The sequence below is a fragment of the Oncorhynchus gorbuscha genome, linkage group LG18 (genome assembly GCF_021184085.1).
Source record: "Oncorhynchus gorbuscha isolate QuinsamMale2020 ecotype Even-year linkage group LG18, OgorEven_v1.0, whole genome shotgun sequence".
Classification (NCBI taxonomy): domain Eukaryota; kingdom Metazoa; phylum Chordata; class Actinopteri; order Salmoniformes; family Salmonidae; genus Oncorhynchus; species Oncorhynchus gorbuscha.
This window is the reverse complement of record NC_060190.1, coordinates 65695479-65711297: the sequence shown is the minus strand read 5'-3', so window position 1 is coordinate 65711297 and position 15819 is coordinate 65695479. Positions and strand designations below refer to the sequence as shown.

At 41.7% G+C, this 15819-nt stretch overlaps 1 protein-coding gene and 1 pseudogene across 1 annotated transcript; both read right to left on the bottom strand.

The window, feature by feature from the left end:
* Positions 1-14: 14 nt before the first annotated feature.
* Positions 15-2880, bottom strand: LOC124002851 (cytokine-inducible SH2-containing protein-like). Its single transcript, XM_046310585.1, has 3 exons — positions 2361-2880; positions 1141-1301; positions 15-950 (listed from the first exon to the last, which is right to left on the bottom strand). The coding sequence occupies exons 1-3, from the start codon at positions 2378-2380 to the stop codon at positions 454-456; spliced, it is 678 nt and encodes a 225-aa protein (XP_046166541.1). The 5' UTR covers positions 2381-2880; the 3' UTR covers positions 15-453.
* Positions 2881-4069: 1189 nt separating this feature from the next.
* The window catches only part of LOC124004195, a 24380-nt pseudogene continuing 12630 nt past the window's right edge, over positions 4070-15819 (bottom strand).

The following is a 15819-nucleotide window of genomic DNA, read 5'->3' as shown; positions in this document are numbered from 1 at the left end:
AAGACAACAGGACATTGAAGACAGGAGCAGTATAACTCATTTAATATTGTTTTAATAAAAAAAGGGATATGTACAGTGTCGGGGCGGTAAAAAATGACAATGTTGACTAAACAAAAAATTTAACAATTTACATTTGTGACTGAAAAGCAATTCACTGCTCAGAAACAGAAAGAAAACGTTACCCCTCATAGCACGAGGATACACTACAGTTAGCACCATGTGTTTTCCAGTTAATCACCTCTGTGAATTGGGATGGTACACAGAATCCAAAACCAGGCACCATTTTCTGGAAGGTTCTTTCCCAAACATGGTCTCATGACCAACCGTATGTCTGATGTGGCTCCATTAGTGTCCAGTGCAGTGATGTTGTTTCCAGCTGCCAGGGACCTCTTACTGACAGCGCTCCTCAAGGTTTAGTTGAACTGTTTCGTTTAATTCAGCACCAGAGGACCCTCATACATGGAAGGGGTAGTCCTGCAGGTAGCGCACCAGTGGGCGTGGCAGTGGCAGCTGGTCCGGACAGCCTGTGCTGCGGTTGATGGTGAGGCGTGTGAGGTGCTGGAGGGAGGGGAAGGCCTGGGGCTTGTGCAGGGCCCGCTTGAGCTTCAGCACTACTGTGCTCTCCTGAACTGTCCTCTGGGCGGGCTGTGCGCCATGAGTCTCCTCCACCTTGCCCTTCTGCACCTTCCTTGTTGGTCCTACATAGTACTGCACCATGCTAGGCACATCAGGAAAGGACAAAAGGCTGGGTCGGGCTGGTGAGCTGGAGTCTAGCAGAAACCGGGCTCCACTGTACTGGATGCGTATACTGGTGGGGCCACGGGCAGTCCTAACAGACAGGGTCAGCATGTACAGGGGATGGCTGCTGTCTCGAATCAGAAAGGCCCCCTCTGACGCTGCCTGGAGAGCTGCATGGGCCTGACCTGCTGTGATGGCTCCCCAGTACCAGCCTGCAAAGAGTGAGAGGTCAAAGTTTAATAATTTATTCAATGGTTTAGATTTTAGTAATCCTGTAGTAAGCAGTCGACTGGATGAACTGAAACGCAAGTAGTTATTGTTACCAAAAACATTAAAACCATGAAAGGGTTTCGGGGAGCCTGTTGGGGGGAGTTTACAGTTTGGAAATTCGATTTGCATTACCTGAGGTATCAAGGTAGAAGAAGTTTTTGGCGATGGTGCGCAGATCATTCGTGGGGTCCCACTGTGGAGGGGTGCTGTGAAGGAAGTGAGATGAGGAGATGCTCCCTGTCCGCATGCCCACAGGGCCCTCTGTGGGGCTGCCAGACAGCAGTGGTCTGGGGCTGTAAACAAGAGACTACAACCATGAGCACAGGACAAGTGTAGGAGACAGTAGGGAACAACCAGGTGAATCATTCATTACATTACCCACTATCCTGTTAAAGGACAAGTCCTAATATTGTCATAGGCTAATTAATCAGGGGGCGGACTTGAACCAGAAATCTGCCCTGGCATTGCTAACACGCCGGACAATTTTTCCCTTCAGGCCCCCACACCGGACAATTTTTCCCTTCAGGCCCCCACACCAGACCATTTTTCCCTCCAGGCCCCCACACCGGACAATTTTTCCCTTCAGGCCCCCACACCAGACCATTTTCCCCTCCAGGCCCCCACACCAGACCATTTTTTTCCAGAGGCCCCCATTATTAGTCAAGTAATTGTCATTTTGCACACAAAAAAATCAAGTTAGACAGGTCCAATGCGCTGAAATTGGACCAGCCCATATGGCATTTGTCTGAAATGCAAGATGGCCAGTCCACCCTTGGGGGGGGGGGGAGGCTTGTCACAATTGGAAGTATTATAATATATGAATTCACAACAGGGTTGGGTTCGATTCCAATTTAATTTGTAATTCCAATAAAATTCTTGAAATCACGCGTGAAGAGGACAATCTGTTGAATTCATTTCGAATTTAAACAATCTTCATGTTATGGATTTTTCATTGGATTAGAATTTAAACTGTTTGGACTGTTTGAATTGTAAAAACATTTCATTTTTGGAATTTATTTGGAATTTATTTGGAATTTAATATTATTAGAATTAATGAACCTAGTATCAAATGTATTCCAGGATTTTTTTTAAATTTCAACTTGTATATTTCTATTTGCAGTATAGCTAGGCTATCTGCACAGCATAATTTGTGCAATTGTTAGTGATAATATTTTATTGGGAATTGAGTTCTTGGAATTTAAATATTGGAATTGACAGTAATTGAATGATTTCTGAATTATAAGAATGACCTGGAATTTTTATTGAATTAAATGTCTTTGTCATTTGATTTTGAATATCAACATCAAAGCATGAAATGTCACATCAAACAGGGACAAAAAATGTGAACTTACCCTTGAACACAAAGAATCATGATGGTGAGTCTTCAATATTCCACAATAGTCTAATTCCACAGCGGGTTTTACGAAAATATAGCTGGTCTATACAAAGGAATGTAATTATTTTATTCTAATGAATGTCTCACGCAAATGTTCAGTGAATAGAGACGCATCCGAAAATGAATAAACTAATTCAAAAGCACGAAAATAAATGTGAAATGTAGAAAAATAGGATACAGAGCAGCAGATGAGTGTTGTCTCTAAAATGGGTTCTTAGCATGTGAGGGAGGGTGTGTGGGTTCGGCTTTTAAAATGAACCAATTCCAAGAATTATACTCTGTGATTCTATTCTGAGAACTGTTCAGTACACCGGAGCTTCTGACGTCATGCGCACCGCCACCGAGCCTGTCCGCATTTTATTATTTGAAATCGGTTACTGTGAATGCCAGTGTAGAAATAAATACAAATTTAGCTCGTTCCTGGTGAGTCTAAATTCATCATAGTAATTCAGTCTTTCGGTCTTGCTGGCAGGAATCGGACCTCACTACTACCTTCCCCCTAATCACTTTCCAAGAATCGGTGCGATTATCTCCGCCCACTAGACCTGCAGCCAGCCCTTTACACATTCTGGGAATTGAGTCACTAGAATAATGGGTATGCGGAACGAATAGGGTTTTTCCAAATAATATAGACATTCGTCAGCTGAAAATACGTATAAACAGAGGGTGAAAGTAGATTTAATTTCTTACGGGTACGGGATATCCAAGTGCGCGCACTCTTTTTTTCTATGATAAAATATACATGGGAGCCTACTACTCTGCTGACACTGACAAACAGATCAATAAAACGACGTCTAGTTCATATAGAATTAGCCTAGGAAAAGGGGAGACAAATACAATATGACCTCCATCTAATCTGGAGGACGAAATTATTGTTGGAAAAAAACTTATGCGACACTGACCCATTGACAAAGTCATTAGGCCTACACTTGTAGCTGAATTGATGCATCCACGGAGGTCCACGCGCGCCACGGTCTCGGCCACTCATCTCCGTCTTGTCCGCGGGCGTTTCGGCCACGCATCTCTGCCTTGGCAACATGTTAGTGTTCTCCTCAAACCACAACTCAATTTGGAGCGTATACCAACCGATTTCCAGTCAGTTCGCTAATTATTCATGCGGCTGATATGCAGTAATGTCAAATAATGGTATAATAGCCTGTAGTTTTTTGGGCTTGTTGTTTTAATTGTGATAGACTTACTTTTAACTGGTATGGCGTACCACACTTTATTCTGCCTGGACCATACCGCCTTACTTTCACCCCTGCTTATAAACAAATGTAAAAATCAAATCAAATGTTATTTGTCACATACACATGGTTAGCAGATGTTAATGCAGAGTGTAGCGAAATGCTTGTGCTTCTAGTTCCGACCATGCAGTCATATCTAACAAGTAATCTAACCTAACAATTTCACAACAACTACCTTATACACAAATGTAAAGGAATGAATAAGAATATGTACATAAAAATATATGAATGAATGATGGCCTAAGGGCATAGGCAAGATGCAGTAGATGGTATAGAGGACAGTATATACATATGAGATGAGTAATGTAGGGAATGTAAACATTATATAAAGTGGCATTGTTTAAAGTGGCTAAATTGATGTAATAAATGTTTCCATTATTAAAGTGGCTAGAGTTGAGTCAGTATGTTGGCAGCAGCCACTCAATGCTGGTGATGGCTGTTTAACAGTCTGATGGCCTTGAGATAGAAGCTGTTTTTCAATCTCTCGGTCCCCGCTTTGATGCACAAAATGTGATGTTAGGTCTGGTGTGGTGGCCTAACATTAATTTGCCACTCAAATGGCTCGTTGTTTGTGACAGACTTGTTCAGTAGAGTAAGGCAAGCTTTGAAACAAACTGTTGGAAAGGTTATTGAATTCGTCTTCCAGCTGGGCTGACCTGGCTGGAAACACACGGCTGTACAGGCTTTTGTCTCTGACCAGCAGTAATAAACCTATTTCAATTAATCAAGGGCTTAATGATTGAATCAGGCCTGTAGCAGTACTAACCTGGAACTGTGTGTGGGACCAGTATTAAATGACAATACACTGTTGAAGAAATGTCAATAGATATAGATTTTTGGGGTGCCTTTACCTTATGTTAGTCTACACGTGTAAAAGGTGTCAGGTGTTTTAATTAACCTGCTCTCAAAGGCATGTGGGCTATTAGGCTACTCGCTATTTAAATTAAGGAATTCCTTGCAGATCTTAATTAACAGGCTCTAAGCTCTGTGGTATTTATGCATGGCTGCCAGCGCATATTGACAATCTGTGCTTATGTTAAAACATGGTCATTTGCTTCCTTAACAGGCCAGTCAGGGGTGCAGCCTACAGAAGTCTAGTCAGAAGTGTCCTCCCTGTCCCCTCTGCGTTAATAGCTGCCACAAGATGCTCTCTTGTAATGATGCATCATCGGTCCCATGCAGTTTGTGTTTTTTTAACTTATCATTTCAGTGATAAGAAAAAGACAAAACATACTGAAAAACATCTACATTTCATTTAGAATTCCTCTCATTATCATCTGTTTTTACAAACATGTTTGATGCAAAACATTTAGTGACAACAGTCAAGGTATGGATAACTAGGGTTGCAAAATTCCAGTAATATTCCACAAATGCCCTGGTTTTCCAGAAAAACTGGTTGGAAGATTCCTGGAGTCACGAGGGAATAAGCAGGAAATCCAGGAAGCCTCTAAACCAGGATTTCCAGGGGGAAAAACTGGGAATTTGGGAAAAGTTACCTGAATTTGTTTTCAACCTATGGGCAACACATCAGATGGACAGGCTTCTTCTGTAGATCTATGTGACATTTGCAATAGAGAAATTTGGCTGAGGCACCTGTAAGACCATCCATTGGTCTTTCATGTTTGTCTGTGTGTGTGTGTGTGTGTGTGTGTGTGTGTGTGTGTGTGTGTGTGTGTGTGTGTGTGTGTGTGTGTGTGTGTGTGTGTGTGTGTGTGTGTGTGTGTGTGTGTGTGTGTGTGTGTGTGTGTGTGTGTGTGTGTGTGTGTGTGTGTGTGTATGCCCCTTTGAGGAGGGAACACAACACCCTGCTACATCTCAACTCCCTGTGGAGTGAAAAAAAAGTGTGTTAGTAGGTGCGAGGAAAGCAGAGGCAGAGAAAAATACCGTTACAGGGAATTGATTATTCCTTAAAACACGGTAAGGTGGGGGAAAAGGGGCTGGACGGAACCAAAGCAAAGAAAGTAAGTTAAAGAGTCCCCTCTCCTACCTTCCCACTACTTACCTAACCTTTAGCACCAACTGGCTCGCTAACCAAAATACCAGGGGTATTACCTAGTGTGCATAGACAGATTAAATACTACGGGTTATGTGTGCACGCAGGCTTCTTGCCTAAACACTCCCAAGGTGCGTTCCCCTTCTCCCCCGGAACAAATGAAACAGAACAGTTACTAATACTTAGAGAACAATTTCAATAAACAAAAACACTAAGCTAAAAACACACACTTCCTCAAGCAGCAGACCAATCAGCTGCTTGAGGAATCCAGGATTCCATTTCCTGAAATACACACATACACATACAAACCCACAACAACACAGAAACTGGGGAACGTAATGACAAGCAAAGGGAGGTCAAAATAAAAATGACAGGATAAATCTGTCCATGTTCTTCTCCTTTTCCTTCCTTGTGGCCAAACAAGCTGCCAGATGGCGTGGCAACAGGAGGATGAGGATTGAGGGCAGGGCTGGGGATGACCCTTGATGAGGTGCTTACGGCCTTTCTTCCCTGCTGAGCCACAAGGTTTGGCGAAGGCCTGCTGGAAGGCATGCTGCTTAGGATGAACCACATCATACAGGAACTCCTCTGTCAATTCATCCCCATTGTCAATTTCCATCTGCACACAGACCCAATAACACAGAGTAAATACACAGAGTTGATACAATACACAGAGTAATAATACAGAGTAAATACAATAACACACAGTAAATACAATAACACAGATTAATAATACAGAGTAAATACAATACGCAGAGTATTAACATACAGTAAAACCGTAATAATACAGAGTAAATACAATAACATGCAGTAAATACAATAGACAGAATAAATATAACACAGTAAACATAGTAACAACAGAGTAAATACAATCATTCCCAGTAATAACACATAGTAAATATTATAACAGAGTAAATACAATAACATTGAGTAAATACAATAACACTGAGTAAATACAATAACACAAAGTAACTACAACAACAAAGTAATACCACAGAGTAAATGTGCACTTCCACTCAGGCACAGAGCAATATTGTAAAAACACAAAGACCACATTGTGTATGCAATATCTGAATTTCGGCGGATTACCTTCTTTGCAACCTCCAGATGGTAATCTTTCTCCACCTCATCCAGCAGTCAACTCTTACAACTGGAGTACAGCATCCGCTCTTTAATGCTACAGCTGTAACCTGGCATGGAGTAGATGAACACTGAGAGGAAGTGAAAGAGGTTGGTTGGACCTGTTACTCTTTGTTCATTATTTATGATATTATAATAGTGCACCATTGTATTTTTATTTCATTGAATGAAGGGAGAGAGAGAGAGTAGAATGACCAGGGCAGAAAATCAATGACTGAGACTGACCCACAGATTCCCAGTAATCCCCTTCATGGGAGTGTTTATAGAGGGTAGAAGAGTTGTCAGGGCGTATCCGTGGAACCAGCTCTATAATTTCTTTCTATCATTTCTTTCTCTGTGTCCAACTTCTGCAACACACACATATTACACAGCTACCACTGAGATGACTGTGTATGGCTCAGGCAGTGAGCCAGAATACATGGCTATTATCGCTGAGATTGTGGCCGCCAGAGATATCAATCATTTGTATTTGGTTGGCTAATGGCATTTCTATATGGCTCACCAGCTGAATGTAGTTGATGTGTTTCTGTGCAAGTTGTTGTAGAACCCGTTTGGCATCCTCCTGCAGTGGGAAAGCAAGGCCCTGCAAGGTTTGGCTCTTACTCTCTACACTGGTCTTTGTTTTCACCTGATGGGGGCAGCATATACACAGACACAATACATTATTACTTAAAGTGATACTACAGGTTTTTGGAAATGAATCTATTTCCCTAGAGTCAGATGACCTCGTGGATACCATTTTAATGCCTCTGTGTCCAGTATGAAGGATGTTAGAGGTAGTTTCATTAGCTAACGTTAGCTAATGCTAACTAGCAATTGTGCTAGCTCTAGTTAGCAACTTCCTTCAAACTGGACTCAGAGACATAAAAATGGTTTCCACGAGTTCATCTGACTCTGGGGAAGTAGATAAAGGGCTTCATTGCCAAAAAAAAACAAGTATCCCTTTACAAGAAAATGAAGAATAACATTTTTAACTAAATAGTATATATTGTGTTCACACAGGTAAATACACCACACGCAGCTGTGCAATCTGCACAGACACATTTATGGACATGTTCTATGCTCTCACTCTCACACTCTCTAGTCTAGACAGTGCCAGTGAATGCTGTTCAAAGAGGAGGCTAGTGTTATTCATTCCCCTCGAATAATGATTACCTTGAATTTAGTTTACAAATATTTTCTACATTTTTAAGTGATACATTAGAATTGTTGGGGTCAAACCAGTGTTACTGTTTCCCAGTTGTCAGTCATGCAGGGTTAATGTAGAATGCATGGTCATTAGTTGAGGTAAACGTGTGACCCTCCTTATCTTAGTTGATGAGGGATTCCACCATTCTGTCCTCAGTATGTGAAAACACACGTACACACATGCAATAATAATTTACCTGCTCGATGCCGGTTAATTAACCTAGTCGATGCTTATCGTCTCACCTCGTTGATTTTAATTCTCTGCAACTCCTGTTCAGCAGCTGTGAGTGGGGCAGGGCCGGAGCTGGTGGACATATGTCGCTGATACCCCTTCAGACAGATGTCCTCCTAGTGAGAGCAAATAAGAGGTCAGCCATTTAGGGAAGGCTGAGAACCAACAGGTCTAACCTCATCATTAGTCAGGTGAGAGAATAACCAGAGTACATCAGTTTTAAAAAATGGCTTCTACTGTACCTCCTCTGTGCCAAACATCTCATCCTTCACATGACCACCACCAAACTCCTTCTTCACTGTGTTACGGGTGGCAGCATTCAGCATCTTCTGTCTCACCTGTAGTGAACATGAATGGGTGAATGAGACATGGATCTGAGTGAAATGTGTTTGCTGTGAACATGAGAGTATGTGTGTGTTGCACACAAGGTTATTATAGTTTTGTGATTTAATATTCATTTTTATTTCTATTCATTTGAGATTTAACTTGATATTCTGTTTAGTTTCAGTTCGTTTTCAGACTTGATTTGCTAGTTTTCATTTCATTTCAGTTTGATAAAAACATTTCTATTTTGTTTTTATATTATTTCGTTTTAGTGTTAGGGACAGGAAGTAGCCTATACGTGAGAGCCTATTATGCATTGTAGGCCTATATAGTTATTTTGGGGGGGCTGTCCCTTCTTGCTACTGGGGAGTAGTAATACATTAGCCAGGACCATAGACTTGAATAGAAATAACACATCTCTATCTGTGTCATGATGGCGTCTTTGAAAGCATGGGCAGCTCCATTGAGGCCATCTCTATCTTGAAATGGTCCATTTTCTTCTTCACAAGTAAAATACATTGTTTGATCCCTCCTGCTGACCCAGCTACACTATCATGACTCCAACCGGGTCATCAGGTCATGCCAACTGGATTATCAGGAGGGATCAGCCAATGAAGGTGGAAATCGACTAAATCAAAATGGTGAATCCTCAATGGAGCTGCCCATGTTTACACAGGCTTTTGGCAACTAGAGGACGTCATTCAACTCCATGGCCATTACATAGGTTTGGTTAGGTTTAAATTATAAATCAATCCTAATTTGACTTGGATTTGAAGGATAAGCGCCAAGACTGGTGCAAGAAATATGTTGGAAGGAAACTCTCTTACCCATGTTTACACCAATCAAATGCTTTTTTACCTTTAGTGAAAGTACCTTTATCTGACAGAAAGAGAGAGGAAAAAACAACAAATGAGGTCATGGCACATTTGACATGATATGTTTATGTAGCAGGCCCCCATCCAGCAGGCCCCCATTCTCATCGACGGGGCTGTAGCGGAGTGGGCCATGTTCACCCACGACTGTGTGGCTGTGCACGACTCCAACACCATCATTAAGTTTGCCGATGACACGACAGTGGTAGACCTGATCACTGAAGACAATGAGACAGCCTATAGAGAGGAGGAGGTCAGAGACCTGGCAGTGTGGTGCCAGAACAACAACCTCTTCCTCAACGTCAGTAAGACAATGGACCTGATTGGGGACTACAGGAAATGGAGGGCCGAGCACGCCCCCATTCATATCGACAAGGTTGTAGTGGAGCGGGTTGAGAGCTTCAAGTTCCTCGTTGTCCACATCACTAAGGAATTAACATGGTCCACACACACCAAGACAGTAGTGAAAAAGGCACGGCAACGCCTCATTCCCCTCAGGAGGCTGAAAAGATTTGGCCCTCAGATCCTCAAAAAGTTCAAAAGCTGCACCATTGAAAGCATCTTGACTGGCTGTATCAACTGCTTGGCATCCGACCGCAAGGCACTACAGAGGGTAGTGCGTACAGGACATCACCTTGGCCGAGCTCCCTGCCATCGAGGACCTCTACCAGGTGGTATAGCATTTTTCAAATACTGCAGCCACCTAAGTCATAGAGTGTTCTCTCTGCCATCGCATGGCAAGCGGTACCGATGCACCAAGTCTAGAACCAACAGGACCCTGAACAGCTTCTACCCCCAAGCCATAAGACTGCTAAATAGTTAACCAATAGAGCCCCACAGTGGAGGTGTCATAATACCAATAAAAACTAGCGGTCAAAGAGGGAAATGGTTCCAATCGTTTTTTCCACCATTAATTTTTTATATTTTTTAGAACACTTGAAATAAGGGCTGTTTAGACTTACCCTGGCGTGACGTTCTGATAACCTTGTAAAACTTGCACAAGACAGTTCACAGAATTGTGCATTTTAAGACATTTTGTCAAATGATTTATTACTACATTTAGCGAACATTAGATAGTTAATCCAGAGGTTCTTACCTTTGCATCGATTTGGCAGACTCATCTAGATCATCATGACATTTGTAGTTCTTTATGATAGCCACATTAGCAGCTAAGTAGAATTTCAATTTTTGGGGGTAAATATAGGTGAATGTATTGCTAAAAGTCACCTTGTGTTAGAGATATTTACATGGTTATAATAACTTCAAGCCAGGCTAAATCTACACAAAACACAGACCTTATTTTAAGTCATTTTAAAATATTCTATGGAAAAAATGAATGGTGGAAAAACGATTGGAACCATTTCCATGTTTGACCACTAGGTTTTATGGGTATTATGACTCATACTGTGCTTGTCTGTTGCTACCCGGACTATCTGCTTTGACCCTTTTTGCACTAACTATTTCCACTCATCACATACCCTGCTGCTACTTTTGTTATCTATCCTGTTGCCTAGTCACTTTATCCCTACCTATATGTATACATCTACCTCAATTAACTCGTACCCCTGCACATCGACTCTGTACTGGTCCCCAGTGTATATAGTCAAGTTATCGTTAATCAATGTGTATTTAGTCCCTGTGTTATTTTGTTTCTCTCTGCATTGTTGGGAAGGGTCCAAAAGTATGAATTTCACTATTAGTCTACACCTGTTGTTTACAAGCATGTGACAAATAAAATGTGATTTGATTTGACATAGATCACTGACTAACCCCTTCAAATAGGGTTAATGAAAACAGAGGCAACAACAGCAAAAACATAAGCAATACAACATTGCTTCACAAATCTATCAGTTCACAGCTAGCCAGCTTGTGTGTGTTTCCGTTCCACCAAACAGGATTTTCTGGTTTATCTTCTGCATTCCAGAGAGGTGGTCATTTAGTTTCTCAATCCTGAGAAACCAGTTGTCCACAGAAAGAGAATATTGTCTCTATGAACGCTTGGGATGCAGGGGCGTAAACCAGATCCAGTGCCACAGAGCACAGCTTTGGATAAACTGCCATCCTTACCGGCCAGAACTAGAGAGGTGACTCTGTAAACATGTCACCCTGAACCTTTTCCAGGTATTTCTCCAGCTCACACGGGGCACATTAGCAGCTAAGTCAAATTTCCATTTTTGGGGGTAAATACAGGTGAATATGTTGATAAAAGTCACCTTGTGTTAGAGAGATTTACATGATTATAATAACGTCAAGCCAGGCTAAATCTACACAAAACACAGACCTTATTTTAAGTTATTTTAAAATCTTCTATGGGAAAAATAAATTGTGTTAAAACGATTGGAACCATTTCCATGTTTAACCACTAGGTTTTATGGATATTATGACTCATACTGTGCTTGTCTGTTGCTACCCGGACAGTGACCTCAGAAACAATCTTTGATGTGAGGAAGATATTGTTCTGAAGCACTGCGGTCAAGATGCTTGCACGAGTCATTGTGCTTGCATCTTCCTGGGACCCTGCTGCTTCACGGCTGTACTATCTGATTTGCTGATGTACAAAAGACTCTGCTTCCCTCATCAGTGAATACATCTCTGTTGAGCGAAGTGCTAGAGACACACTTTGGTCCATCAGGCAAGTTGCTGCAGGGGTTGGATAAAAGTTGGCTGCCAGAATAATTTAGTATGCAGTGACTTCAGGAGGACCTGTGCCAACTGTTTTGCAACATAAGTTGAATGCAGGTGTGCCTCAAGGTTGAGAAGACACAGCACCACATCAGACAGTGACTGGCTGCACGGTTACACATAATGGAGATTGGTCAGGAGACCAGGAGATGAATATCCATTCGTATCCCTGTGCGTTCTGGGAGTTGAGGTGGTATAGTATGTTGCAGGGCTCCTTGTCGTCCAGCAGAGGAAGTAGGAAGTGGTCATAGTCATGGTCCAAGCTCTGTCCCGGCTCTCTGAATGTCCCCAGCACCAGCTACTCTGAAAACCAGAGTACAACTCGTTACACACCTTGACCCATATGCTTTAAACATTATTACTCAGCTCCACATACACGCAGGTGGGGATGTGTGAAACTTACTCCTTAGCCTGAAGTGTCCCCACTTGTGACACTGAATAGCTAGCTTTTCATGTGGCGCTGACTGGTAAAGATGCTTTGGGAGGGTGGTCACATGTGCTAACAAAGAGGTTTTGGGTTCGAGCCTCGGTGTGAACCTAATCAGGAGGAAGTTGTGCTAAGCAAGCAGTGTGTCATCCTTTACAGTGGTGCCAATTGTCTCAGATCTACAGTAGCACTAAGGTCGTTGTTGACTAAGTTTGAGGGGTAAACGTAGCACATGGTGATGTGTGAAACTTACTCCTCAGCCTGAAGTGTCGCCACTGAATAGCTAACTTTTTGTATTACATTTACATTTAAGTCATTTAGCAGACGCTCTTATCCACAGACTGATGAGATGCTTAAGGAAGACGGTCATGTGTGCTAGAGAGTCCTGGGTTTGAGTCTTGGTGTGAGCCGAATCAGAAGGAAGTGGTACTGGCTAAGCAAGTAGCGTGACGTCCTTTACACACACGCAAAAACACCTTCTCTGTCCCCCGAAGCCACTGTAGTCCAGCCAATGCTCTTCTTTTTGCAGTGATATCATTTTTCATATATTTTACTCCATGCACTGAAGCCTCTTCTGTGGCTTATCTTTCCCCTACTCTTGTGCTTGGCTTAAATGAGTCTCAACACATCAATGAACTATTCATCAGGTCTCGGGACCTATTCATCTCACTGGTGTATAGGGACCATTTAATGAGTTGAGCCTGTCAATGATTGACAGTAGCTTACATGGCAGTCCTCGATTGTGCACTCAGCTAATTCTCTCTCAATAATATTGACAAGATCGGAAAAGAACGTTGTCAAATGACCCAGGGTCACTAACTTTGGCATGCATGACGACAGCGGAGACGCTGTGTTTAAAATTACACATTGGTGTTATTTACTAGAAATAGATCACTAGTTAACCAGGTCTATAAAATGAGGTCACAGATGAGATGCACACGCACACTTGCATAGAATTCCGCAACAACATAAAGTCCAATCACAGAAAGACGATCAACACATGAAGACAAGTGCCCATACACACAGCTCCAAATAGCTCAATAGAGCAGTGACAGGCCCAAAAAGCAGGAGACAGACAGGAGACGTCAAACATACTTTAAAAAACAGTCCAGAGAAACTTTAGACAGTACAACTGTACCCCATCTGCATACTTGCCCAACTGTTGGTCTATACACCACCTGGAGATAGGCCCAGACATCAGACTAGACACAAGCCCGTAAACTACCCAGAGACAGTCCAACTCGAGCTAGACTCCACACCCATATCAGTCATAGCCTCAAATAACTACAGTTTGACTGATGGACCAGACAGTGCATCAGTAGGCCCACAAGATGTCCTAAAAAAATATGTAAACATCCCAGATGTACTTCATTAAATATCTGTATAACCTCACAGGCCAACCGGTTGTCTTGTGGTATGTTTCACACACGCATAGTCTGGCACATAGAGGAAAATAAATCATCATGTCTAATGAATGTTAGACTTATTTTGTGTGACAGCTCATGGATTGACCTATGAACATCACAGTGTGTGAGAGATCTGGCCATTTGAGTATTATGCCTGACACCTGGATCAACATCTCCACAGTGGTTTCATGCATGTACCTGGCTGCTTATTGTTGTGTTTTTTTATACTGAAAAGCTACCCTGAAAGGACTATCAGAAAATAAGAAGCCCCCTTGCACCTAATCATGTTATGTTACCTGAGTTTCTGCCACAGGTGCTGTTAGCGACTCATAAGGTGCAATCAACAGTCAGGTTTTGTCATGATGAGTATCATTAGACAGTGAGTCCAGTGAGGACTCAGATGATATTTTCCACTAACCCTTCTGAATGGGAGTTTAACGTAACTTGATATCTCAACTGGATCACATACAGGGCCTTGCAAAAGTATTCAGACCCCTTGGATTTCTTCACATTTTATTGTGTTACAAAGTGGGATTAAAATGGATTGAATTCACTTTTTTGTCAACAATCTACACAAAATACTCTGTAATGTCAAAGTGAAAGAAAAATCCAAGTTTATTTTTGATACAAACTATTCTGAACTAAAATAAAGTTTTTGCGTAAGTATTCAGACCCTTTGTTGACGCAAGCCTAAATTAGATCAGGAGTAAAATGTGGTTTAAAAAAATATCACACAAATTACATGGACTCACTCTTTGTGAAGAATGATTTTTGAATGACTAACCCTTCCTCTGTCCCACACACATACAACATCCGTAAGGTCCCTCAGGCAAGCATTGAAATTCGCACACAGATTCAACTACAAAGACCAGGGTGCTTTTTGAAAGCCTCAAAAAGAAGGGCAGTGATTGGTAGATGGGTAACAATAACAAATCAGACATTGAATATCTCTTTAAGCATGGTCAAGTTAATAATTATGCTGTGGATTATGTATTAAACCACCCAGACACATCAAAGATACAGTTGTCCTTCTGAACTAAGCTGCAGGACAGGAATGAAACTGCTCAGGGATGTTACCATGAGGCCATTAGTGATTTTAAATCAGCTATAGAGTTCATTGCCTGTGATGGTAGAAAACTGAGGATGGATCAACAACACTGTAGTGACTCACAATAATGACCTAAATGAGAGAGTGAAAAGAATACAAATATACAGAATACAAATATTACAACAACAAGGCACTAAAGTAATACTGCAAAATAACACACCAAAGGAATAAACTTTTTGGTCGAATGTGAAGCCTCATGTTTGGGGAAAATCCAACACAACACATCACTGAGTAACTGCCTCCTTATTTTCAAGCATGGTGGTGGCTGCTTCATGTTATGGCTATACTTGACATTGGCAAATACTGGGGAGTTTTTCAGGATAAAAAGCAATGAAATGGAGCTACTGTAAGCAAAATCCTAGAGGAAAACCTGCTTCAGTCTGCTTTACACCAGAGACTGGGAGAGGAATGCACCTATGAGCAGGACAATAACTTACAACACAAGGCCAAATCTACACTGGAGTTGCTTACTAAGAAACAGTGAATGTTCCTGAGTGGCCAAGTTACAGGTATTACTTAAATCTGCTTGAAAATATATTGCAAGTTTTGAAAATTGCTGTATAGCCATGATCCCCAACATCTTGACAGAGCTTGAAGAATTTTAAAAAGAATAATGGGAAAATATTCCACAATCCAGGTGTGCAAAGCTCTTAGAGACTTGCCCAAAAGACTCACAGTTGTAATCGATGCCAAAGGTGTTTGTAAGTAAGTAAGCATTTCACTGTAAGGTCTAAACATGTTGTATTTGGCAGATGTGACAAATACAATTTGATTTGATTTGTTTCTAACGTATTGA

Coding starts and splice junctions, on each gene's coding strand:
- LOC124002851 (XM_046310585.1), bottom strand. CDS start 2,380: ATGATTCTTTGTGTTCAAGG. Junction 1,302..2,360: donor ATGATTCTTTGTGTTCAAGG/GTAAGTTCACAT, acceptor TCTTGTTTACAG/CCCCAGACCACTGCTGTCTG. Junction 951..1,140: donor CTTCTACCTTGATACCTCAG/GTAATGCAAATC, acceptor CACTCTTTGCAG/GCTGGTACTGGGGAGCCATC.